General features: G+C 35.0%; 9 protein-coding genes across 11 annotated transcripts in view; 5 read left to right on the top strand and 4 right to left on the bottom strand.

Annotated features, from left to right (window-relative positions):
* Positions 1 to 9: 9 nt before the first annotated feature.
* Positions 10 to 2,733, bottom strand: LOC108966367. 2 transcript variants are annotated; one of them, XM_018929217.1, is made up of 6 exons: positions 2,550 to 2,733; positions 2,394 to 2,479; positions 2,249 to 2,322; positions 1,468 to 2,192; positions 630 to 829; positions 10 to 561 (listed from the first exon to the last, which is right to left on the bottom strand). In XM_018929217.1, the coding sequence occupies exons 1-6, from the start codon at positions 2,577 to 2,579 to the stop codon at positions 249 to 251; spliced, it is 1,428 nt and encodes a 475-aa protein (XP_018784762.1). In that variant the 5' UTR covers positions 2,580 to 2,733; the 3' UTR covers positions 10 to 248. The 2 variants fall into 2 exon arrangements, with proteins under 2 accessions (XP_018784762.1, XP_018784763.1); XM_018929218.1 differs by having other exon boundaries at positions 2,559 to 2,733.
* A 740-nt stretch (positions 2,734 to 3,473) lies between these two features.
* LOC108966378 (neuferricin homolog) lies at positions 3,474 to 4,650 on the top strand. Its single transcript, XM_018929236.1, has one exon. It carries the CDS (start codon positions 3,529 to 3,531, stop codon positions 4,354 to 4,356), a length of 828 nt encoding a protein of 275 aa, XP_018784781.1. The 5' UTR covers positions 3,474 to 3,528; the 3' UTR covers positions 4,357 to 4,650.
* A 104-nt stretch (positions 4,651 to 4,754) lies between these two features.
* LOC108966370 (transcription factor grauzone-like) lies at positions 4,755 to 6,964 on the bottom strand. The gene is made up of 4 exons (XM_018929226.1): positions 6,757 to 6,964; positions 5,656 to 6,692; positions 5,210 to 5,588; positions 4,755 to 5,150 (listed from the first exon to the last, which is right to left on the bottom strand). The coding sequence occupies exons 1-4, from the start codon at positions 6,868 to 6,870 to the stop codon at positions 4,956 to 4,958; spliced, it is 1,725 nt and encodes a 574-aa protein (XP_018784771.1). The 5' UTR covers positions 6,871 to 6,964; the 3' UTR covers positions 4,755 to 4,955.
* A 224-nt stretch (positions 6,965 to 7,188) lies between these two features.
* LOC108966355 (60S ribosomal protein L30) lies at positions 7,189 to 8,257 on the bottom strand. The gene is made up of 4 exons (XM_018929202.1): positions 8,227 to 8,257; positions 8,091 to 8,153; positions 7,852 to 7,997; positions 7,189 to 7,414 (listed from the first exon to the last, which is right to left on the bottom strand). The coding sequence occupies exons 2-4, from the start codon at positions 8,109 to 8,111 to the stop codon at positions 7,246 to 7,248; spliced, it is 336 nt and encodes a 111-aa protein (XP_018784747.1). The 5' UTR covers positions 8,112 to 8,153; positions 8,227 to 8,257; the 3' UTR covers positions 7,189 to 7,245.
* A 180-nt stretch (positions 8,258 to 8,437) lies between these two features.
* On the top strand, positions 8,438 to 9,408 carry LOC108966354 (UPF0488 protein CG14286). The gene is made up of 3 exons (XM_018929201.1): positions 8,438 to 8,820; positions 8,881 to 9,015; positions 9,078 to 9,408. Exons 1-3 carry the CDS (start codon positions 8,658 to 8,660, stop codon positions 9,377 to 9,379), a joined length of 600 nt encoding a protein of 199 aa, XP_018784746.1. The 5' UTR covers positions 8,438 to 8,657; the 3' UTR covers positions 9,380 to 9,408.
* A 295-nt stretch (positions 9,409 to 9,703) lies between these two features.
* Positions 9,704 to 12,166, top strand: LOC108966449 (dual specificity mitogen-activated protein kinase kinase 6). The gene is made up of 5 exons (XM_018929367.1): positions 9,704 to 10,287; positions 10,350 to 10,740; positions 10,799 to 10,931; positions 11,058 to 11,260; positions 11,320 to 12,166. Exons 1-5 carry the CDS (start codon positions 10,226 to 10,228, stop codon positions 11,521 to 11,523), a joined length of 993 nt encoding a protein of 330 aa, XP_018784912.1. The 5' UTR covers positions 9,704 to 10,225; the 3' UTR covers positions 11,524 to 12,166.
* An 83-nt stretch (positions 12,167 to 12,249) lies between these two features.
* LOC108966450 (ferritin-2 heavy chain) lies at positions 12,250 to 13,561 on the top strand. Its single transcript, XM_018929368.1, has 3 exons — positions 12,250 to 12,599; positions 12,679 to 12,900; positions 12,972 to 13,561. Exons 1-3 carry the CDS (start codon positions 12,462 to 12,464, stop codon positions 13,167 to 13,169), a joined length of 558 nt encoding a protein of 185 aa, XP_018784913.1. The 5' UTR covers positions 12,250 to 12,461; the 3' UTR covers positions 13,170 to 13,561.
* Positions 13,562 to 13,977: 416 nt separating this feature from the next.
* Positions 13,978 to 15,294, top strand: LOC108966396 (probable alpha-aspartyl dipeptidase). Its single transcript, XM_018929256.1, has 3 exons — positions 13,978 to 14,354; positions 14,423 to 14,983; positions 15,053 to 15,294. The coding sequence occupies exons 1-3, from the start codon at positions 14,257 to 14,259 to the stop codon at positions 15,114 to 15,116; spliced, it is 723 nt and encodes a 240-aa protein (XP_018784801.1). The 5' UTR covers positions 13,978 to 14,256; the 3' UTR covers positions 15,117 to 15,294.
* Positions 15,295 to 16,174: 880 nt separating this feature from the next.
* LOC108966390 (chondroitin sulfate glucuronyltransferase) overlaps positions 16,175 to 21,383 on the bottom strand; it is an 83,035-nt gene continuing 77,826 nt past the window's right edge. For both annotated transcript variants that reach the window (XM_018929251.1, XM_018929250.1), the window contains exons 3-7: positions 19,164 to 19,319; positions 18,463 to 19,059; positions 18,029 to 18,343; positions 17,783 to 17,963; positions 16,175 to 17,711 (exon numbers count right to left, since the gene is read on the bottom strand). In XM_018929251.1, coding sequence (XP_018784796.1) covers positions 17,284 to 17,711; positions 17,783 to 17,963; positions 18,029 to 18,343; positions 18,463 to 19,059; positions 19,164 to 19,319 — 1,677 coding nt within the window. In that variant the 3' untranslated portion in view covers positions 16,175 to 17,283. The remainder of the gene's footprint in view (positions 17,712 to 17,782; positions 17,964 to 18,028; positions 18,344 to 18,462; positions 19,060 to 19,163; positions 19,320 to 21,383) is intronic.

Here is a 21,383-nt window from a genome sequence, read left to right as displayed (position 1 = left end):
AATGAAATCTCCGTCTCAATTTTAATCATCAGTAGTATTTATTAAATTTTTCATTGATTTAATTATATATAAAGTGAGTCACAATAATTTTCGTATAAATGCCAAATCACAAATTTCAACAAAAATTTTCATAAATCAAATCTTCTAACAATATGTACTTGCAGTCTGTATATATTTAGTTCGTAAACGCTTAAGTAGTCTTCTAAAATAGGTGATTTGGTGTTGTTGGTAAGTGACTAGAAAATATATTAACATACTAAATTTTGCTCGTTCAATTTGCGGCAATCGGAGCGCACGCAACACTGCATCGACTTCTCCACACCCTTAGCCATTTCCAGCGAGCGCCAATAATCCTTGCCAATCGTATGAATCATCTCCAGATACTCCAGAAACGATTTGTATGTCACATACTGCATATTCGGGCATTCGAGCCGATGATGGTAGCTGCATTCTTTGTCGAAAACCCACTGACGTTGAACCGGTGCAATGAGCTGGTAGCGTTCTAGGAAATGCAAGAACTCTTCACGATTTTCACCGTAGTATAATTGAGTGGTCGTATAGCTAAAAAGAATGGCAGAGCATAAAACAATTGTATGGAGTTTAGGAATGCCTGAGGCTTGCGCACTTACGATATGCCGTCGTTGATCATGCGTTTCACCTCCGGATGACTGGCAATACGATCGATCTCAACGCAGTCAATATTTTTGTTAAGTGTCACCAAGAACCATGGTGGCATCAAGCTGAAACGTACGCACTTGACAACTTGCAACATATCCGCCTCGCGTTCATCCCAATTGTAGTTCAGCCAACGCACCACCGACATGAAGATCTTGAATTAAAGAAAATGCAGATATTAGGGATTTGGTTCACGGAAACAAACAACAGTTATATCTAGTTATGATTAGGAAGTTTTTCCGGGGCAAGTTATGAAAGTTCAACTAATTTGGTGCCCTTGGACCAATCTGCAACCAATCTATCGATCATTCGAATACAGCTTAAGATTCATAGAATCCTCCGGTTACCAGTAATATGTGCCGTCTGGAACCCTAGCCAATCTAATTAATTGTAAAAATAGTCACATGGTATTCTGAGAAATAGCATGAAGCATATTTGTTCCCAATAAAATAAAATAAATTAAAAGCTCTTATAACTCGAAACCGCCATACAACACGAACTTAATAGTTCAAATATAACCCGATTAAATAGAAGACTGTCGATAGTTGTATAGTTATTGTACTCAGTTCTATTCGAATATTTACTCGACATTCACATATGGTCTTTCTCGACTATCACTGGGTAAAAATTCTTGTCTTAATTTGGATCTCAACTTGAAAAACTTACAAAGCAGACGGATATCCTAAAAAAACTATTCTAACAAATCCATTCGACATTGGGTTATTCGACCAAGTGAAATATAATACAAATCCCTAATCTAAAAATCTATATAAGACACATCTTCGGACTCACCTCGATTTCCGAATTCACGCCAATTGTATTGGAACTCAACAGCGTGCAAATCTCCTTCGTCGTTAGCTCCAAGTACTCTTTAGAGGCGACAAGTGTCAGGAAAAATTTGCAAATGCGTGTCAGCATTAGCTGCTCCAAACTCTCCAGACCATAATTGCGTGCCTCAAGATAGAGTAAGAATGCAGTATCTTCCCGAAAGCGCACATCATCGTCCAAGCAGAGCCAACATTGATTAACCAGATTTTTAATGCGCAGAAAATTGGCCGCATTAAATAATTCCAGTATGCCTTCACGCTGCACCAACGGCTCCTCAGCCAACATCCAATCGTAGACCATCATAAAAGCACCGGGTGTTATCTTCTCTTCGGGCAATTGGATCAACACCTCATTGTTGCATTCCATAAAGAAGTCGGAGTAACATTGCAGCACCATCATGTGACAGTTGAAGGTCACACCACCGATACGTATCTGCACATTCGGTTTGATGTGGTTGTCAATCATGTTACGTAGCAATTTGTAGAGATTCTCTTTGGGCGGCTGGACTATGTCTTCCCAACCCTGTATCTCATTTGTTTTGAAACCCATTTCGAGTAGAGATTTTTCTTTGAGTGTGCAGACTATTTTCGGTTTTTGACTATCAAATTTGCCCGGTAATGGAATATTGGACGGTAGTATCTTACTGGGTGGTGGTTTTGCAGCCTTAGACGCGGCACCATCGAAGGTTTCTATAAAATAGAGAAGAATGCAGCTGAAATGCAGAGTTTATTAGATGATAACTTACGTGGCAACTTTTGAAAGTCAATGCCTTGGTCCTTAGCTTGACTTGAAGACTCGGAATTGTCGACGAAATTTAAGCTGTAAGTAGAGTGTAACGGAAATATTAAGCTCCTTTGAACTGGAATTAGTTCGTTTCAGCAGCTACTCACTTCATGTACTTGACATTATTCTCTAATGTGTCGGAAAATTGTGGTGAACCCGTGGTACCGGTGGTGGAAATGCTCGACTCATTACTCTGAAATGCGTAACTAGTTGTAGTCTAGTTGTCCTTTCAACGATCGGCAAATGTCATTATAGGATTTTACCTGAATTACCTTATTCAGGGGCTTATCCATTTGAAAAGGTTTGTACAGCTAAGAATTGAATTAAAAATAGCTCTAACTGGTAAAAATGTTGTTCAATTTGGACAGCAAAATCAAATAAAATATATTTTATATGAATTAACTGAAAATAAAAAAATCGACGAAATTTCTTGGCAGCAAAGTTTCTTTTAAAAAATTTTCCCAATATGAAATGACATACACGATTGAGTAAGTAACGACAAGAAAAAAGGTATATTTTCATAAAACGATATTTTTATTATTTTTTTTTCCGAGGTTAAATCAAACTCTACTAAACCGAAGATCTTATAGTGATCCTAGAAGTGAATTATAGTATTTATAAGAGTCTCTTTGCATACATATATAAGATCAGTGCAATTGATCATACTTTGGAGCATATCAGTTGGACCTACCTAATATGGATGCAGCCTCCGTAGAGTGGACAGTGAACTCTGATATGGAACGAGTTATGTATATTCTCTCCATTTGCAAACTCTCCAGAACTGAAAGATCAAACTTATTATTTAGACGATCGAAAAGAATTACAACTTCTCCAAACTCACACATCCCGTCGCGCTTACGTGGGATCCCATACTAGGTGTACCCCGTGATAGTTCTTAGAGTTAGAAGGTCTTCGAGTTATGGAAGGAAATTTGTATGAAATTTGAGTAATATTGCCAATTCAAGTGTTCGAGTTTTGGCGAACTTTGAGTCAACTGTAGATGTTTTTTGACATTTTTCTTTTTCCTAATGCCAAATCTTTTCTTTCTTAATTTTTATAATTTTTGGCATATTAATGTCATTTACAACAAATACTTAATTTTTAATAAAGTTTATTTAAAAATTATATTTCTGGCATGTCTTTAAAGTACATAAGCATAAACATCAAAATATATGGCAACGCTGTAATTGACTATTTACATTCTGGACATAAACAATAAAATTGCATTTGGACCAGCTGGAAATGTTCGAGTTTGTAAAACATCTTTTTAAACTACAATTCCTACTTATAGTGATCGCCATTTTTACCGGTGTTTATTACAATGAAATTATAAATTGGGCTGTGCATAAATATGCGGATCCAACAAGTGAAAGTATAGCGATTAAATTCCAAAGTCCCGAAGATGCAACGTTAAGTGAGCGGCTTTTCACGCGTGATGATTTGGCACAATTCAATGGCGAAAATGACGCACCACTATATCTGGCCATAATTGGTACGGTATTCGACGTGACAAAAGGTGCAAAGCATTATGGGCCAGGATGTGCATATAATTTTTTCGTGGGACGCGATGCTTCTGTGTCATTTATAAATGGTCAATTCGAAAAGTTTGACGAAGATGAGGCCGATGACGTCGTCTCGCTAAGACCCAGTGATCTTATTAGTCTAGAAAATTGGCAACAATTTTACAAGAGAGAATATGTATACAAAGGTAAACTAATAGGACGCTTTTATGATAAAAACGGTGAACCAACGGCATACAATCACAAATACATGATGCTTTTGGAGCAAGCGAAAACTGCCAAAGCGCAAGCCGAACAATTGCGCGAAGTGTATCCAGATTGCAATATTGAGTGGTCAGTAGAGCGGGGGTCACATGTTTGGTGCACCACAACCAGTGGTGGAAAACAGCGTGATTGGGTGGGCTATCCACGACAATTGTTCGAAATTGGTGCTAATAACTTCCGCTGTGCTTGTGTGCAAGACAAGGACTTGGACACAACTGAGGTGATGCTCAAGGAGTATGAGAATTGCGCGCCACATGCACACGAGTGTTACTACAAGGTTGATTAGCAAAATTAAACGTACATGTGTGTGTGTGTGCTTCTAGAATTTTTTTAAAATGTTATACAAAGCAATTTATAGCAAAGTGTTTTTATAAATTTTAGTGAAAAATCAAAATTTTTATAAATTTTAGTGAAAAATTAACAAGTATTTAGCCTGTTAAACTTTATACTAAAGCATTTTATGTACTTAGTCATTTTACAAAACAAAAAAGTATTTGCACTTAACATATCCAGCAATAAGATAGAGGCCTTAGTGTTCAATTTTTGTACAACATAATAAATAAAAAACATATTTACCCCAGATATTGGATATTTTATTTTCATAAAGTTCTTTTATAGTCAAAAAATCATAAATGAGCACCAGTTACAATAAAATATTATTACTTGTATAATATTAATTCTTGATTTGCGTTGATGAAAATACTTTGGTTTATTTTTATTTGAAATCATAATAGTATACATAAACAGGGGATATTGACAGCAATTTTAAATTTTTGGACCAACATAATTAAATAAGAGTGTTCACTAATATCTTGATAAAATCATAATATAAGAAATATTTTTTTTTATTTTTATGAAAGTGCAAAATGTATGTACTTTTTCAGTTTACAACACCACTTCATTCGAAATGGCGTTAAGGTCCATATGTTTGAATGACATTGGTCGGTGCCGGCGATTCTCCGCCCACTCTTTTGGATGTTTCCTCTTCCGATGATGATGCATATTAGCATTCACTTTGAATGTGCGGGGGCAATGTGGACATTGATACAAGTCCTCACCTGTATGCGTTGTCATATGTTCCTATATGAGTGTAATATTAATTACGAAAAATAATTGACATACATACTTCGAGTACATACCTTTAACACTTTTGAGGCCTTAAACGCTTTATCGCACACCGTACATTTGTGTATACGCTCCCGTTGATGTACGTAGCGTTTATGTGACTTTAGTGCATCCTCGGTTAAAGCTACTTTTCCGCATTCGCCACAAACGTACACGGTGGAACCGTCATGATGGGTTATGCGTTTATGTCGTTTCAAACTAAATTTGGAATGTAATTTGGCATCACATTGGTCGCAAGGCCAAAGTTGTTTGCCCGCACCGTCATGCTCTAGCAAGTGATATTTCAGTGCGTAGCGTCCACGGAAAGATTTACCACACTGGTCGCATACACTGTGATAAGCTGTACTATGCACATTGCGTATGTGAATGTTAAGACGGCTCTCTAAAATAAAGCTGCAATAGCAGAGATGCGGATGTTTTGACAAATAAATACATAATTACTAATAATAAATATTTTTACCCCTTTCCACATTCTTTGCAAATATGATCGGGATTGCCTTCCGCATGTGTCTCCATGTGAGTTTTCAGTATAGGTAATTTTGCGAATTTTTTATGGCAAACTTCACATTCAAAACGCCGTTCTAATGACTCAGGCTTGTGCATAGAATTCATATGCGCTACTAAGCTTCTGCCATTTGCACTGCATTTGCCACATTCGGCGCACTGAAACTTTTGTGGATTCAAATGCACTTGCAAATGTTCAACGAAGTGAAACCGTTGGCTGTATTTGTGCTTACAGCACAAGACATAGCCTTTATTATTGTTATGCACTTCGCGGAAATGTGTGCGTAGCTCAGTAAAATCAGCAGATAGATGGCCGCACAATTCACATGGTAACTTGTCCTTGAAATGCTGAGCAATAAAGGCATCAAACTCCCTGGTTTTAGAGCTTTTCTCTTTAACTTTTTCAACGCTATTAGCTTCATCCTTATCTTCATTCTCATTATAATCCAAATCCGTATCTACATCGGAAGCTTTCTTGACGACAACTTTTTTCAATTTTTTCCGCCTTCCTGCCTTTTTCTTAGTTGGTGCTGATGTTTTGGTTTGCCTTAAATTCCTTCTTCTTAACAATGGCATATCGTCATAGAGACTGTCATTATCGTCATTTGCAACATTTTCTATGCCTACATCGGGAGGTAATTTCTTTGGCGACGTGGAGAGTTTGGCTTCACATATAGCTACAGGATCTTCAGTGTCTTCATTGAAATAGTCGTCATTATCACATGTGTCATCAGCAAATGATTCTTCATATATATTTAAGTTGTTTACATCAATTTCCATCTCCAATTTAACACTCTCAACTAGTTCCCTTTGATATGGTTGCTGCAGTAATTTCAGGCGTTCATCTTTTAAGATTACTAATTCCTTCTGCCATTGATGAAAATCGTCTATATGCCGCCAGCAGTTCGTACAAATTACCTGTGACGTATGCTGTATGGCTCCATGGCACTGTTCAGCATCTAATTCTGCTTTTACTTCATCCATATTTTTGATCTAATGGATTTTTATATACAAAAACACTTTATTAAGCGTGGAAACTATTATTTTAAGAATATACCTCGTTTTCAAAATACTTCGCAACCACATTGTAAATTGCTGTATTTTTTCCACCAGAATCAAATAATTCCAAAGAATTGTGATCACAATCACTAATGCACAATCGGCATAACATCTCTTTCGATTTATTGTTTATTAGAATTTTGTAAAATTTTGTTGTTTAGCTTTCCAAGGAGAAGACATAAAATAACATTTGCGCAGGGTTGTATCAAAATGCACTGACTTTTATAGCAACATAGACGCATTCACACAGATGTAAATTGTATGGTAGTTTTCGTGCCAAATTTTAGATGCCTATAAATACTATTGGACTAATAATGTAAATCGTTCATTTTCAAAACTCAAAATATTTGTGTTATCCACTACTTTCTATTTTTACTACCAACTTCTAATTTAGAGAAAACCCAAGTCCTGTCATTAACATACTAAATAATTTCAGATTCGTTTTAAAAATTTTATTTTTTAATTTATAAAACTATAATCATTGGATTCAGTTATCTGGCAATGAGCGGATGATGTCCGAATCTCCAGGATCGGTAATGGACATTGTGCATACACGGAAGTATTTACCACAAGCGGTACCCAATTCGATGTTGGTGCCACTGTAATGTTGCACTTCGGTCTTGGCCAACATAGCGTAATATTCAATCTCAGATTTTCTAAAAGAAAAAAATTTCACTTGGTAAAATGAAAAAAAAAATGTAAGACTGATCTGAGCGATAAGCATTAAGCTATCTCAGAAAGAGTCTCTAGTTGTAATTGTATATCAACACAATAGGTCTGATTCTTATACATTCATCAGTTGAAAGCAATCAAAAGCTAATGAAACGAAAAAATTTCATTACCTGTACTACCACGCTGGAACCATTTGGATGTCTGTGTTATAGCAATGTAGCTTTAAACCGCAAATTTTTGAGTACTATGCAACATTGGTCTGAGAGTATCCACTCCGTAGCTTCCATTGCAAATAATTAAAAGAATGCAAACAAATATGGAAAACTTGTGTGGGAGCATACTTCTCAGTCTCGCAAGACTCCATATGGCTCCAGCAAGTAATTCTACTTTTACATTGCAAATGGATGTATGTGCGGCTCACCTCAACGCTGGTGTGTTGCTGGCAATCAACACCAATTTCGCTTTGCCTTGACGCAAGGTCTTCAAAGCTTGTTTGTAACCCAAGCAATATTTGCCCGATTTCATCACCAAAGCCAAACGGGCATTGGTGCTTTCCAAAGCCTTTTTCTGTAAACAGAAGAGAAATGCACATTATTAGGTTATGGTTAAAAAAGGCGTCGGGATAGATCACCACGTGTCAATAAGCAAATTAATTTATACCTGTTTCTTTACGGCAACCATGTTTGCTGATCTCTAGTTATGAATACAAAGTCAGATGGAAATCTAAAATATATTTTAAAATAACAAATATTTAAATTTTTAGAATTATTTCAGAATAATTGAAAAAAGCACCCACCTCCAAAGACGATTTATTAGAAAAGAAAGAAAATTGAGTTGACAGCTGTCAGGAAAACTTCAACCGCAGGATTGTATTTAGTTTTAAGAATATAATTTTAATTGAAATTCTTTTCGGTGATGGTATTATAATAATTATAATTTTATTGAAGCAGAAATAGAGTAATATAATTTTTAAAAATAAATAAAACTTTTGTATACAGTATGTTAATATGCAAGACAAGGCAATATGCATAGAGTAGCAAATATACCCCTATAATCGATAAATAAACAATTTGTTCTAGTAGCGCAAGTAAATGACATTCTATACAACATGTGTTGGGACATAACGAAATGTCAAAATATTTTGTTTTGGTTTCCACAATACAAGTCGTGTAATTTTCTCGAAGAAAGAATAACATTTTATTTTATTAAAACTATAAGAATAAAGAGATGAGCAAAATAAAAAAGCCAAAATCTTTCCAAAAGCCACCTCCATTAGTAGCGCCCCGCCGAGAAACACTTGAAAATGAGGCGCAAATAGAATTGGAACTTTGTTGGTGTGTTCAACAGTTGGAGAATGCACTTAATTCAGGAAAGCTGTCCCAAAAAGTAGGTAAGTATTTGTCTGCTTAGATCATATGAATATCAATAAATTGTTGAATTACTATCACAGCCGATGACACGGTGAAGAATATAAGAGTGCTTAAAAGTTCAACAGCGCCGCTTGTTAAAAAGCGCCAGGTTATGAAGGCTGCATTAGGAGATTACCGTGCTAAAATGAAAGAAGAAGAAAAGAAGATGGCTCTAGGTATGCAAATATACATTATATTTATGTTTCTGTACTTTATTTGTGTTTTTTTCTAATTTTAGCGGCTAAACAAATCAAATTTACACAAACCATTGAAGCAAATAAAAAGTCAAGTTTTCTCAAAAAAGCTGCCATTATCCAGACGGGGAAGGAGTTCCGCTTCAATTTTTCAACTCCCAACGGTACTGATGTTTCTGAATTAACCGAAAACGATACCGGTGCTAAAAACAATACGGATATCAAAAACGAGGGCAGTTCAAAAATATCCAAGGACTTAAATTTAACTGGCGGTGGTTTTAAATTTAACTTTATTTTAGATGAAAATAATGATTTAAATTTAAGTGGACTGTCCATTAAAAGCTAAAATTAAAATCAGCTAGTACATAACTCTATRTCCGTGTCTATATATTATATATATATGTATATGTATACATTATATATATATAATTTATGTTATCAAATAGTTAAATTTAAGATGGAAATGTTTTTTCCATGAGTCTATAATAATAAGACTTAATATACTGTTACTTTTTCTTATTATTATGTGTTCTACTCAAATAAAATAACGATTTTCTGTGTGATTTTTATCTATGAAAATTTAATTTTATGTTGTTTGGAATTAACCCTTGTGTTTAAAGTCGTTTTCCTTCTTTTATATATTTTCTACGTAGTAATATGGCAGCACGAAAATAGCAGTCAAGCAGATATCGAACGAGACAACGAAACGAAAAACGAGAAAATTTTGCAAGATTTTATTTGATAGGAATCGAGAATCGGCGAAAAAAATTGGAAAGGGATAAGTTTAAGAAATACTGATCGGTTTATATTGGCGGCAAATTTTTAATGAAAATATAATAATAAAGTGTGTTAAATATTTTCACTTTAAAATGTTTTAGAAAACATTACCAAATTAGGAGAAAAGTGACATTTGGGGTAAGTTAATGTGTTGCGAGCGCGAGCCCACACGAAACGAGGTAGAAAGCCAATCAGAAAATAATAGGTAGATGTGTATGGAGCCGCGAAAATTCCAAATTTGGGAAAACTCAAAATAGGCTTAGGACGGTAAAACATCAAAAATTACCACAGAAAAAATTGTTGGAAGTCAAAAAGTTCAACCAAAATTCACATAACGTCGATTGAGCAGAAATTCCTACATCCTTGGTAAAAATTATTTCGCACCTGTACGCCGTTATCGTTTATAACTTAAAAAATGGCTGGAAGGCAACGACCTGGTTTCAAATTCGTTATCCAGAAGGAACCCGAGCCGGAAATGTATGTTAAATATTTATTTATAGCATCTTATGTTTGATTTTAATCTATGTATTCACTCGCAGTATGCCGCCAAGAAATTTAGACTCGACTGCTACAATTAATATAGGTAATCAGCAATTTGAAATCAACGCCGATAGCTTGGAAAAGATTGCCGATTTGGGGCGTGGAGCTTATGGTATTGTGGAAAAAATGAGGCATGAACAGACAGGCACGGTAATGGCTGTGAAACGCATAACAGCAACAGTAAACCGGAATGAACAGAAACGCTTACTTATGGACTTGGACATATCCATGCGTTCAAGCGACTGCCCGTACACAGTGCATTTTTATGGTGCACTTTTCCGGGAAGGTGACGTTTGGATTTGTATGGAAGTAATGGATACAAGCTTGGATAAATTTTACCCAAAGGTGTTTAGAAACAATTTAACCATGGAAGAAAGTGTGCTGGGAAAGGTATGCACTTAAATGCGTTTTTTATTAAAGAGATTTTTTAAAGTAATTTTTCTTACAGATTGCCATGTCGGTGGTGAATGCGTTGCATTATCTGCATGCACAACTAAAAGTTATACATCGCGACGTAAAGCCATCAAACATTTTGATCAACCGGAGTGGTGAAGTAAAAATGTGTGATTTTGGTATCTCAGGTAAGCAGGAAAACATAATGAAATTAATGCCCATAAGGGTCCGAAATATGTTTCAATTGCTTATGTTTAATGCTTCTAAATGTCACATATTGATGTCGATTTTTACTATATGTTTACTATCTTAAGGTTACTTGGTTGATTCTGTTGCAAAAACGATTGATGCTGGATGTAAACCATACATGGCACCCGAGCGCATCGATCCACAAGGCAATCCTGCTCAATATGACATACGCTCTGATGTCTGGTCGCTGGGTATCAGTATGATTGAAATGGCAACCGGCAGATTTCCATACAATCACTGGACTACACCATTTGAACAATTGAAACAGGTATTTTTTTGTTTTTTTAAAATAAATTTTACATAATTTTCAAATTGAAACAATTGCAGGTGGTGAATGAGAGTCCACCGCGTCTCGAAACTGGTAAATTTTCACCCCAATTTGAAGACTTTATAGTGAAGTGCTTGCAGAAAAATTACAAAGCACGTCCCAATTACGAACAGCTGCTGAAACACGAATTCATTGAGGAACACATAGAACGCGACACGGATATTTCGGAATTTGTGTCCAGAATATTGGATTTACCGGAGTAATGGGTTCGTACATTGGCGATTTCCTTACAGAACTGTAAAATATTAATTATTGAAGAAAAAATGCAAATAGTGGTTAAGTAAACGATTTATAATAAACAGTTAACTTTCCTATAAACGCTTTAAGGAATTTAGCGCAGTGAGTTAAATAATATAAAAGGCTTACATTACGAAATGAAAAAAAAAGATACTTACTAATAATGCCTTAGAAACAAGTGTATCAGTTGTTACATTATGTAAGACGTGAAGATATAATTGTTACATAGTATTTTGAAAACTGTTGTCTTATAAAGAGAAAAAACATACATGTTTTATAAAAACAAAATGCGTAATGATGAGAGATTTGTCATTCGAACACCAATAACATATTATTAATAAAAATATAAAGATCTATGAATATTTTAAATTCAATCTTGGAGAATTAAGTGTGCCTATTTAGATTTTAATAAAAAAATGTTAATCATGCCCTAATAAAAACGCATAAAATACTACAAGTATAGCTGAAAATAAAAATAATATCGAAGCAAATAATCAAAAGCATAAAAAAATACCCACATATTTACGAAAGAAAGATGTAATGTGGTAAAATAATACTAAGCGCATAAATTCAAAAAAAACTGAAATAAAATGTGTGCTAATCGCCTCAAACTCTGTAGTTGTTCTATTAATTTTTAAAGGGAGTAAGAAAGGTTAAACATTCGCGCAAATCAAATTTTTTATTTGTAAAATATGCGTAAACAAGAAAAATTGCACCGGCGCATTGCATCTGCTGCAGCGTGTCCTGTCAATTAGCTGTCACTTTATGCAACTGCATACATATGCAGGAAATTTGTACCAACAAATTTACAAAATACGGAAACGATAAAAATCAACTTTAATTTTCATTTCATTTGTCTTGAAAGTAAGAAAATCAAATTGTCATTTGAGCTCCAATTGGAATTATGAATTTTGCCGGACGTTTACAATTCCGGCGTCTCATGTGTTTGATGGTGCGACAAAATTTTGCCGGTGAATGCGAAAATGCTATTAACAAACAAATACATTTGGAATTAAAGTCAAGCTACGATTATATGGCTATGGTAAGCATAGTGTTTAATTTACAAAAAAATATTGTTTCTACATACACACATATATAATGAAAATATAAATTTTTTACAGGCTTACCATTTCGACCGCAGCGATGTCGCCTTACCTGGACTTTATGGAGTTTTCAAATCTGCTAGTTCGGAAGAGCGTGAACACGCAGCTCAATTGATGACATACATGAACAAACGAGGCGGCACCATATGCTTGGAGGAGTTACCAGCGCCGCAGTTTAAGTTTACAACCGTCAAAGCGGCGCTAATTGAAGCTTTGGATATGGAAAAGACGGTTAACGAGGTGAGCTCCAATACTAATTGAACATCTACGTATAGTATTTGTAATCGAATATTTGATTTTTCTTCGTCAAGTCCTTGTTGGCGTTACATGCATTGGCGAATGAGCACAGCGACCCACATTTAAGTGACTTTTTAGAAACAAATTTCCTTATTGAACAAGTGGATGCGCAAAAACAGTTAGCCGATTATATAACTCAAATTGAAAGGTGTGAAAAAGAATTGGGTGTGCATATATTTGATAATGATATTAAGGGCAAGGATATGCATTAAAGTATTTAAAAGACAAAATCAAAATGCAAACAAATTAATATTTTTCGTAAAGGAGCAACTAATATATTTGAATGTTAATGTGTAAAAGGAATATACAGGCATATTATTGCTTGAGCACGCTAGCTATGTTTACCTATATTAAAATTTTGTGATATGTACTGTGAATATATCTTTTAAAAAATATTACGCAAATTTTATGTTTAAATTTGTGCTTTAATCGTTATTACATCTATTTGTATGTATGTCAATTATGCACTCTTATCAAAATAAGTTTACATCAAAATGAGAAAAATATTAAAAGCTGATGGTAAAGATGTGCTCTTACTACAACTATAAAAAAATGTCTGTTAAAAGCAGAAATTAGTCAATAATAAAAAGGAAATTAAAACGAATAGTAAATTTATACATTATTTGCTGATAGCTTTTGTATAGAGATGTATGTTATTCAGTACATTTCTTCAAGGCAATGCTTTTGGGACGATAATGGCCCTGGCCTAAAAGAAAAGTTTTAAAAATGACCTTCGGCAGCGTTCAGTTTCACAAAATAAAATACTATGATTAAAAAATATCGAAATATTAATACTTAAGTCCCGACTTTAGTATAACATACGATTTCAGAGTTAAAAATTGTATGGTTGTACTTAAACTCAGTAATTAAAATGAATAAATTGCTTTAGTTGTTAATAACAAAACTTAACAAAATACTTATTTTGTGAAAAGATAACTTTTTCAAAAAAAAAAAAAAAAGCCGATTAAGAAACAACACTGGTTAATGCATCGGCTACCGGGTGCACAAGCAATCGGGTTTTCCTCTTATCAGTACAAATACGCATACAGCTGATTTCCCTCGTCAACGCTTAACAAATGCACTTGTTGTTAATTGTTGTTCTTGATCATATAAACAAAATCGATAATAAGCCTTATCTTTAGACGTATTTTTTATTATCTCCCGTAAATTAGGTGTATAGTAAACTTGTCTGCACATAAATAACTTGTTTCGCGAACAGCAGTACAAACAGCACAAAGCACTTGCTTTGCACGAAGCCTCAAACAGTATTTCCAAAATTTGGAAAATTTGTTGGTAAAAATGTCACCGCGTTCACTTTTCTTGCTCTCCTCTTCACGCGTATATGGTTATGAATTTTTAGAGCACGCGAAGGAACATTTAAAGGAATTTTTAACTAAGTAAGTACAAGTTGCCCATAACACATTATATATTTTAGCCAATATATTTTTGCTTACTCCGTGTGTAGACGCAATGTGAAAACGGTGCTCTTTGTGCCCTACGCACAGAACGATTACAATAAATATACAGAACTTGTCGAAAATACACTTTCGCCATGGGGTTTCAAAGTTGAAGGCCTACACGTTAAACAGAATCCCATACAAGCAGTGTTGCAGGCGGAGGCGCTGTTCATCGGTGGTGGCAATACTTTTGTATTGCTTAAAGCGCTTTACGATGAAAATCTAATACCTATAATACGTGAACGTGTACTCCAAAAGGGTATACCATATATTGGCTCCAGTGCCGGCACTAATGTGGCCACACTTTCCATACATACAACAAATGATATGCCTGTGGCGTTTCCACCCACATTTGCCGCTTTACGTCTGGTGCCGTTCAACATCAATCCACATTATCTCGAACCCGACGCAGCGACACGTCATAAAGGTGAGACGCGTGACGAACGTATTAACGAATTTATTGAGTACCATAAGAAGCCGGTATTGGGCTTACGCGAGGGCACCGCTTTGTTAGTGGAAGGCGATAAGGCCATTTTAGTAGGCGATCGCAATGCGAAATTGTTTATGGCGTAAGTAAAGTATATTTTGCAGCTATACAAAGTTTAATAAATGAACGTTTTTACACTTCTCTCTTGCAGCAATAAGGAGCAAGTTGAATTTGCACCAAACACCGACCTAAGTTTTCTTTTAAGTCAATCTTAAATTGTATTAACATATGCAACACTATTTTTTAAGTTTAATTTAAACGTCAAACTGAAGTGTTTACATCTAATGCATTTGTTGTGTTTCGCACTGACATTGTACATATGAATTGTTTTTGCATTTGTGCTTAGTAGCTGGGCTGCGTACCATATTTGACAAATAAAAGGCGTTTACTCAACATGTTCGTTGTTTGTTTTTAATATTATTTTATTAGCTTGTATCGAAATTATAGTTGCGTTTTATGCACATACAAATGTATGTATGTATAACAAAGTTTATTTTAAAGGTATACACATGTAAAATAATTTAAACAGATTATTATTTATTTATTTGTTTTACGCCGCTAATTCTATTGTCCTGTGTTCATGTTTAGTTACGAAACATAAAATACCTTTATGTATATGCAGATTCTCCGTTATTGGCGTAGACACCGCATACGCGGTTAGAGCCACTTGGTGTTATGAATAAGCGCCGCAATACACATGCAGATATTCGACAGCCGTGAAATTTAAATTTATGTTACTTTAGGTACTAATATAAGATTAAACTTTTTATTAAACTTATACAAATCAATATACATTTACATATGATTTATTTTGTGACTTCAGACGTTTAACACATAATTTCTTGCATAAAAATGAGTATAAATTTTAATAAATATGTTCTTTTTACAAACTGCATAGATTATACTAAAAAATTTTAGCCACAACATTTTTAACTGTCGAAATATTGAAAAAATTCGCACACAAAATTTTGTGAAATTATTTATATTTTCTTTTATATATTAAATGGGTTTACAAAAAAAAAAAAAAAATAATTTTTATAACTATTTTATGCCCGAAATCTTTGAGTTTTATTTACTTTTGCTGCCCTGTTAATATAATTCGCCTATTACTAAATATAATACTTTATATTTCGTTGTTCATTTGCTTAAAACAAATTAGCGCATATCAAATTAATCGAAATTTAAAAGCTTTGGCACCTTTAATCATATAACATATAAAATATTTTATTTTAAAACTATACATATAACTATTTACAAATTTCTTTATTTTTGTTAAGTTTTTTTTATATTTTGTTTTTGTAGTTTCCTATGGAAAATGTGAAAGAGGTAGAAAGAAACGGAAATTCACTTAATTACAGCGGAAACTGCAAATACATACATATGTTTGTATGTATTTAACACTCTCTTTTTACATAAGGAATGAAATTCATTTACGTACAATATTTAATTACAATCAGTTATACAAAAAGATATTAACATACGTATGTGTGTATGTATGGATATGCATACATTATATATTTTAAAATTACATGCTTCATGCAAACTGAATACTTGGCAGTCATGGCGAGATGAATATACAATACTTAAGGCACTAAAATGATAGGATGCATGCGAGAGGCTAACAAACAGGGTGCAATTTGAAAGTCGCATATTAGTAACTGAACACCAAACTACTCGAAAATACTTGCTTACAAATTATCACGTATATATGTATGCATAGTTATGTTAATATATAAATATTTGCAATTGGAAAGGACAAGTTCGGGCATATTTCTACTTCGTTGACGTAGATAAAACACACTTAACAGCCATTATACATACAAACAGTTCCTGTGCCACTTACAAAATTACGTACTACATATTTACACTACATTTTCGTATGCTAGCACTAGTGTACTGATAAATTACATAATTACATACAAAAAAGTCATTTCGTTACATTCAATCGATAGGAATCAACTGTAGCTCAGCCGTTTAAATACGAAAAATACAATAATAATTATAATAAATTAATTAAAACTAAAATACACACACAACTCACATGTTTTATAGTTAAAAAAAATTGTGCAAGCATTTTGGCATAGTAGACTAAGTTATAAAAGTACTAACTTTTTTCCTTGTCGAAAAAAAAAAACATAAAATATGTTTAAACGAAAGCATTGCAAGTATTAAACTAATATTTACATAATCATGCAAATGTTTGAGCATTAAAGTGTTAACATGCATTTGACGTGCGCAGTTTGACTGCGCAGTAGCCAAACTGGCATTAAAAATAAAGTTAAAAGAAAATCAGACACTACGCTCATTCACAATGAGTGCGTGCACATTTTCTTTAACTCGCTAAAATTCAACCGTTATTGCTTTGTGCAACTGTATGTTTAACTATTTATGCAGAATACTACGATCCTCGAAACGTATGATCGCGTCGCCGATCTGTTTGCGCGACGCCAAATGTATGCATTTGCGACTGTCCAGGCCGTACGCATGCGCCGTGTCACGCTCAGCGCGCAACGCATCGTAACGTTGTGGTATTTCGTTGTATAACTCTTGTTGTTCCTTATTACGCGATACGGCGGCATTCGCTTGTAGCGCCGGACATCTTGGCACCTCCGCACCTTTACTTATATGATTCCTAATCGCGTAGCCATAACGCAAATTGGGCTCAGTGCCGCGCAGTATATGCACCGACAGCTGCGAGGCAACAAACATATCCAAAATGGTGTTGATTTTGTGATCGCTGCGACTGAGCAGCAGTTCAATGTCATTGTCGGTGCGTGTGATGGGTAATGTTGACTCAATCAATTTGCGCGCTGAAATGGTTAGAAGCATTAGAGCAGTTGAAAAGAGACTTTGAGTTGTTATATTTATATATGAAAAATACCTTGCACGTAATCACGACTGTAGAAGGCGATTAGATCGTAATTCCACTTGTCGAAGTAGCCAGAGCTTTGACTCACATCACAGCTCTCGCATTGTTTACAGAAGTGCGCCAGTCGGCAGGGATACATCATGAAGCCGATGGGTGAGTATATTTGGAAACCCTGTATGGTGTTCATGCGCACCTGCGGATTGTATGGAAATCTTAATGTAATGCATACTAACTACAGTTGTGTAACTGTAAACCTACTCTATTCAAGAAGTCCGCTTTGAAGCTAATATCTGTGGAGGCCATTAGTACCAGACTATCCAGGCCGATTTTCGGTAGCGCCAGATCAGCCACTGCCACGCTTAAAATATCATTGCGTCCATATATGGAGTTGAGCATAATATCCTCCGGTGGCGGTGGCTTATCACTAAGCATTGGCGGCAGCCGTATGGACACCCAAGCTATGCGTGAGCCATCGCTTTTGTACTTTGTTGATAGATCCAAGGCGAGTGTCTTGAGACTTTTGAAGGGATCCTGCTCACCTTTGCTTATGGAGTTGTAGCGATAAAGAAAGATCTGCAAAGTAAAAAACGGTAAATAATTTTCGAATTCAAGTCCTTGCCATACTAAAGGGGATTAGGTACTCGTTACAACAACAACAACAATCAAAATCAACGCGTTCTCTTTACACTTACCATCAGCAGAAATGTGTTGTCTTGATTCTGCATGCAAATGCGTTCATATTCCGTTATGAAATTCACACCATCCGCCGCCTGATGTTCAAATGTCGGCACCATTATGGCGATGCGCGTGCTTTCGGTGACATATGGTGATGGTATCACCTCGACGCGTCCGAGCGGTTTAACAACTTGAAAACTCTGCGTCACCAATTCGTCGGAGTAGCGTGTGGTGTCGCGCATATTTAAATGGAACTGATAGTCCATGCCACGCGTTGCATCGAATTTCCTGTAAACCGTATGCAAATCAACATATTGCAAGTGTGGATTCTTCCGCTTGCCGTAGGCAATTGCAATTTCAAGCACTTTATCGAAATCCAACTTGTCGGTGTGACTCATTGGCTCGACGATATTTTCGGCATTGGGTAGGAAAATGTGTGTGCTGTTGATGAGGTGCCATGTTATGATGTCATGTCGCGTTTCGGGCGCTGAGCCAAGCGGCACACCGAGTGGCCAGCGTATTTCGAGTATGTTATTCGATATTGAACCGTTAGCTATTTGATATGATTTGCGCTCCAAATCGAAGCTGCGCTGCTGCACCAGTTCTAAGTGATGCTGAAAAAAGTAAATAAATTATATCCGTTTTGTATACACACATATGTATGTACATATATTTGTTGTTGGCAGTGGCGCTGTTTTAAGCACGTAAAGAAGCTTACCCGCGAATAATAGGCATGCAGTCGATAGAAATCGTCCATCGATGTCACGGGATACACAGCCGCCGCTTTTCGGAAGGCCTCGTCTCTGGCAAGTATATTTAAATCCTTGAAAAGTTTCATGTGTGGCTGCAAACCATAAATGTCTTCATGTATACCCTGAAAAATATTAGTTAAATTGTGGTTAATTACATCATTGCTGAAAAAATTGTATTACAACTTAATTTAATACTAAAATATTTGTACAAAAAATATAAAAAAATATGCGAAGAGATAAAACAGTTTGGTTGATCCGGCGACTTTGGCTTTAGACTCGAATTTTTCGCGCAATAAAATTTTTAAAAGCTGGATTTTAAGAATTTTGAAAAACTTAAATATTTTGTAGAGTGTTTTTTTTTTTTCGCACAGTGTAATTAACAGAATTTTAATCATATATTCTCTTTCTTCATTGTTATAGAATAGCGGCAATTGAAACAGGTAAATTTTATTTCCTACTTTCCTTGAGACTGTCAGCGAATGGTGAATGGAACACTTTCAAATCTTAAGGGGTTACATGGGTTTACGAGATTCAAAAAATCGATTTATTTTATTGCCTTATTAATTACCTCTAGAATATTTTGCTTAATTTTCAAGTTGATCCGCGTAATAATTTCGTAGTACAGCTTGAGAACGTCAACGCTCGAGGCTAACTACGCTATGTACGCCGTATTTAAACGCGTTTTTCTCGAAACTGTGTTTTTGAAGTCGGTTGGCAAGATTTCTCGAGAGCTACTCAACCGATCTGCATGAAATTTTACACAGGTCTCAGAAATACAATTCTTAAAGATTTGGATGAAGGATCTTTTTTCGATTACAACAACTTTAAAAAAATTTCGCGAAATTTTCGTTTTTTTGTAAAAATGTCTGCCAAAAATCCAAATTTGAGATTTTTTTTCTTTGTCCAAGTCCATACAGTCATAATCGAGATCTCCTTCATTCTGGATGCGATCGTCCCACGAGATTGTAAGAAAATTCATAAACCTTTCAAGGTAGCCGAAACTGTTGTAGGTCCCTCAACTTCTCAGACTCCTTTACGACTGATAATTTCGCAAAAACGCCAAAAAAGGTTTAAGTAAAAATTATACGTATTTAATTGTTCTATAGAATATTAAATGTAGTATTAATTATACTGATTCCGTGATAGTCTACGCAAATTTCGAATTATTCTTCCCACACAATACGCTTAATGTCATTTGACTGGAGAAAATTAAAGCTATGGATCTCGTCGCTTATTGGAATAGTTTATTCCACGTATTGAACCGAACAAATATTTCGAGAGGCAGGGTCCTGTAAAAAAAATTTATTTCTCTTTTTTCGACCTAAGCCTTCAACATCGTAATATTTGCTTTCGAATTTCTAAATTATTTACTAAAAAAGTATATAGTACACTATACGACAGCTGTTGCATCTAAGATTTCACCAGTATTTTTGAAATATAAATTTTTTAACTTTTTTCGAAGGTCCAAAAGAAATGCAATAAAGCATTGTAATAAAAGGAAAACTTGGATTATGTACAAATGTTTACTTTTTTCGACTTGATGCGATGGTACATTATCATCGTGTAAAATCCATGAAATGTTCTTTCAAAATTCTAGATGTTTACGACGGATGTTCTCACGGAAACGACTCAACACATCCAAATAGAACTCGTCATTGACCGTCTGTTTCGCCGAAACAAATTCATTATATATCAACCCACAAATATCACAAAAAAAAAAAAAAAAAAAAACAAGTAAGGGAGGGCTAAGTTCGGGTGTCACCGAACATTTTATACTCTCGCATCAAATACCGTATTTGTGTAAAGTTTTATTCCGCTATCATCAGAGAAGGCATCAGATGGAATTCGAAATAGCGTTATATTGGAAGAAGGCGTGGTTGTGAACCGATTTCACCCGTATTTCGTACATGTCATCAGGGTATTAAAAAACTATTATGTACCGAAATTCATTGAAATCGGTCGAGTAGTTCCTGAGATATGGTTTTTGGTCCATAAGTGGGCGACGCCACGCCCATTTTCAATTTTTAAAGAAAGCCTGGGTGCAGCTTTTTTCTGATATTCTTCCGTAAAATTTAGTGTTTCTGAAGTTGTTTGTTAGTCGGTTAACGCACTTTTAGTGATTTTCAACATAACCTTTGTATGGGAGGTGGGCGTGGTTATTATCCGATTTCTTCCATTTTTGAACT

The sequence above is a fragment of the Bactrocera latifrons genome, unplaced genomic scaffold, assembly GCF_001853355.1.
Source record: "Bactrocera latifrons isolate USDA-ARS-PBARC rearing strain unplaced genomic scaffold, ASM185335v1 scaffold_16, whole genome shotgun sequence".
Taxonomy (NCBI): domain Eukaryota; kingdom Metazoa; phylum Arthropoda; class Insecta; order Diptera; family Tephritidae; genus Bactrocera; species Bactrocera latifrons.
Note: the sequence above shows the minus strand (reverse complement) of the source record. Positions and strands in the feature narration are given on the sequence as shown.

What these genes read in the sequence shown, in the direction of transcription:
- LOC108966367 (XM_018929217.1), bottom strand. Translation starts at nt 2,579, where the DNA reads ATGGATAAGCCCCTGAATAAGGTAATTCAG. An exon ending in TGACTTTCAAAAGTTGCCAC is followed by an intron (nt 2,193 to 2,248) that starts GTAAGTTATCAT and finishes TCTATTTTATAG; the next exon opens with AAACCTTCGATGGTGCCGCG. An exon ending in GCGTGAATTCGGAAATCGAG is followed by an intron (nt 830 to 1,467) that starts GTGAGTCCGAAG and finishes CTTTAATTCAAG; the next exon opens with ATCTTCATGTCGGTGGTGCG.
- LOC108966378 (XM_018929236.1), top strand. Translation starts at nt 3,529, where the DNA reads ATGTTCGAGTTTGTAAAACATCTTTTTAAACTACAATTCCTACTTATA.
- LOC108966396 (XM_018929256.1), top strand. Translation starts at nt 14,257, where the DNA reads ATGTCACCGCGTTCACTTTTCTTGCTCTCCTCTTCACGCGTATATGGT. An exon ending in TTAAAGGAATTTTTAACTAA is followed by an intron (nt 14,355 to 14,422) that starts GTAAGTACAAGT and finishes CTCCGTGTGTAG; the next exon opens with ACGCAATGTGAAAACGGTGC. An exon ending in AATGCGAAATTGTTTATGGC is followed by an intron (nt 14,984 to 15,052) that starts GTAAGTAAAGTA and finishes TCTCTCTTGCAG; the next exon opens with CAATAAGGAGCAAGTTGAAT.
- LOC108966370 (XM_018929226.1), bottom strand. Translation starts at nt 6,870, where the DNA reads ATGTTATGCCGATTGTGCATTAGTGATTGTGATCACAATTCTTTGGAA. An exon ending in CGAAGTATTTTGAAAACGAG is followed by an intron (nt 6,693 to 6,756) that starts GTATATTCTTAA and finishes AAAATCCATTAG; the next exon opens with ATCAAAAATATGGATGAAGT. An exon ending in TGCAAAGAATGTGGAAAGGG is followed by an intron (nt 5,589 to 5,655) that starts GTAAAAATATTT and finishes CTGCTATTGCAG; the next exon opens with CTTTATTTTAGAGAGCCGTC.
- LOC108966450 (XM_018929368.1), top strand. Translation starts at nt 12,462, where the DNA reads ATGAATTTTGCCGGACGTTTACAATTCCGGCGTCTCATGTGTTTGATG. An exon ending in GCTACGATTATATGGCTATG is followed by an intron (nt 12,600 to 12,678) that starts GTAAGCATAGTG and finishes AATTTTTTACAG; the next exon opens with GCTTACCATTTCGACCGCAG. An exon ending in TGGAAAAGACGGTTAACGAG is followed by an intron (nt 12,901 to 12,971) that starts GTGAGCTCCAAT and finishes TTCTTCGTCAAG; the next exon opens with TCCTTGTTGGCGTTACATGC.
- LOC108966354 (XM_018929201.1), top strand. Translation starts at nt 8,658, where the DNA reads ATGAGCAAAATAAAAAAGCCAAAATCTTTCCAAAAGCCACCTCCATTA. An exon ending in AAAGCTGTCCCAAAAAGTAG is followed by an intron (nt 8,821 to 8,880) that starts GTAAGTATTTGT and finishes TTACTATCACAG; the next exon opens with CCGATGACACGGTGAAGAAT. An exon ending in AGAAAAGAAGATGGCTCTAG is followed by an intron (nt 9,016 to 9,077) that starts GTATGCAAATAT and finishes TTCTAATTTTAG; the next exon opens with CGGCTAAACAAATCAAATTT.
- LOC108966449 (XM_018929367.1), top strand. Translation starts at nt 10,226, where the DNA reads ATGGCTGGAAGGCAACGACCTGGTTTCAAATTCGTTATCCAGAAGGAA. An exon ending in AAGGAACCCGAGCCGGAAAT is followed by an intron (nt 10,288 to 10,349) that starts GTATGTTAAATA and finishes ATTCACTCGCAG; the next exon opens with TATGCCGCCAAGAAATTTAG. An exon ending in AAGAAAGTGTGCTGGGAAAG is followed by an intron (nt 10,741 to 10,798) that starts GTATGCACTTAA and finishes TTTTTCTTACAG; the next exon opens with ATTGCCATGTCGGTGGTGAA.
- LOC108966355 (XM_018929202.1), bottom strand. Translation starts at nt 8,111, where the DNA reads ATGGTTGCCGTAAAGAAACAG. An exon ending in TGGTTGCCGTAAAGAAACAG is followed by an intron (nt 7,998 to 8,090) that starts GTATAAATTAAT and finishes TTCTGTTTACAG; the next exon opens with AAAAAGGCTTTGGAAAGCAC. An exon ending in AGCAACACACCAGCGTTGAG is followed by an intron (nt 7,415 to 7,851) that starts GTGAGCCGCACA and finishes TTTTTCTTTTAG; the next exon opens with AAAATCTGAGATTGAATATT.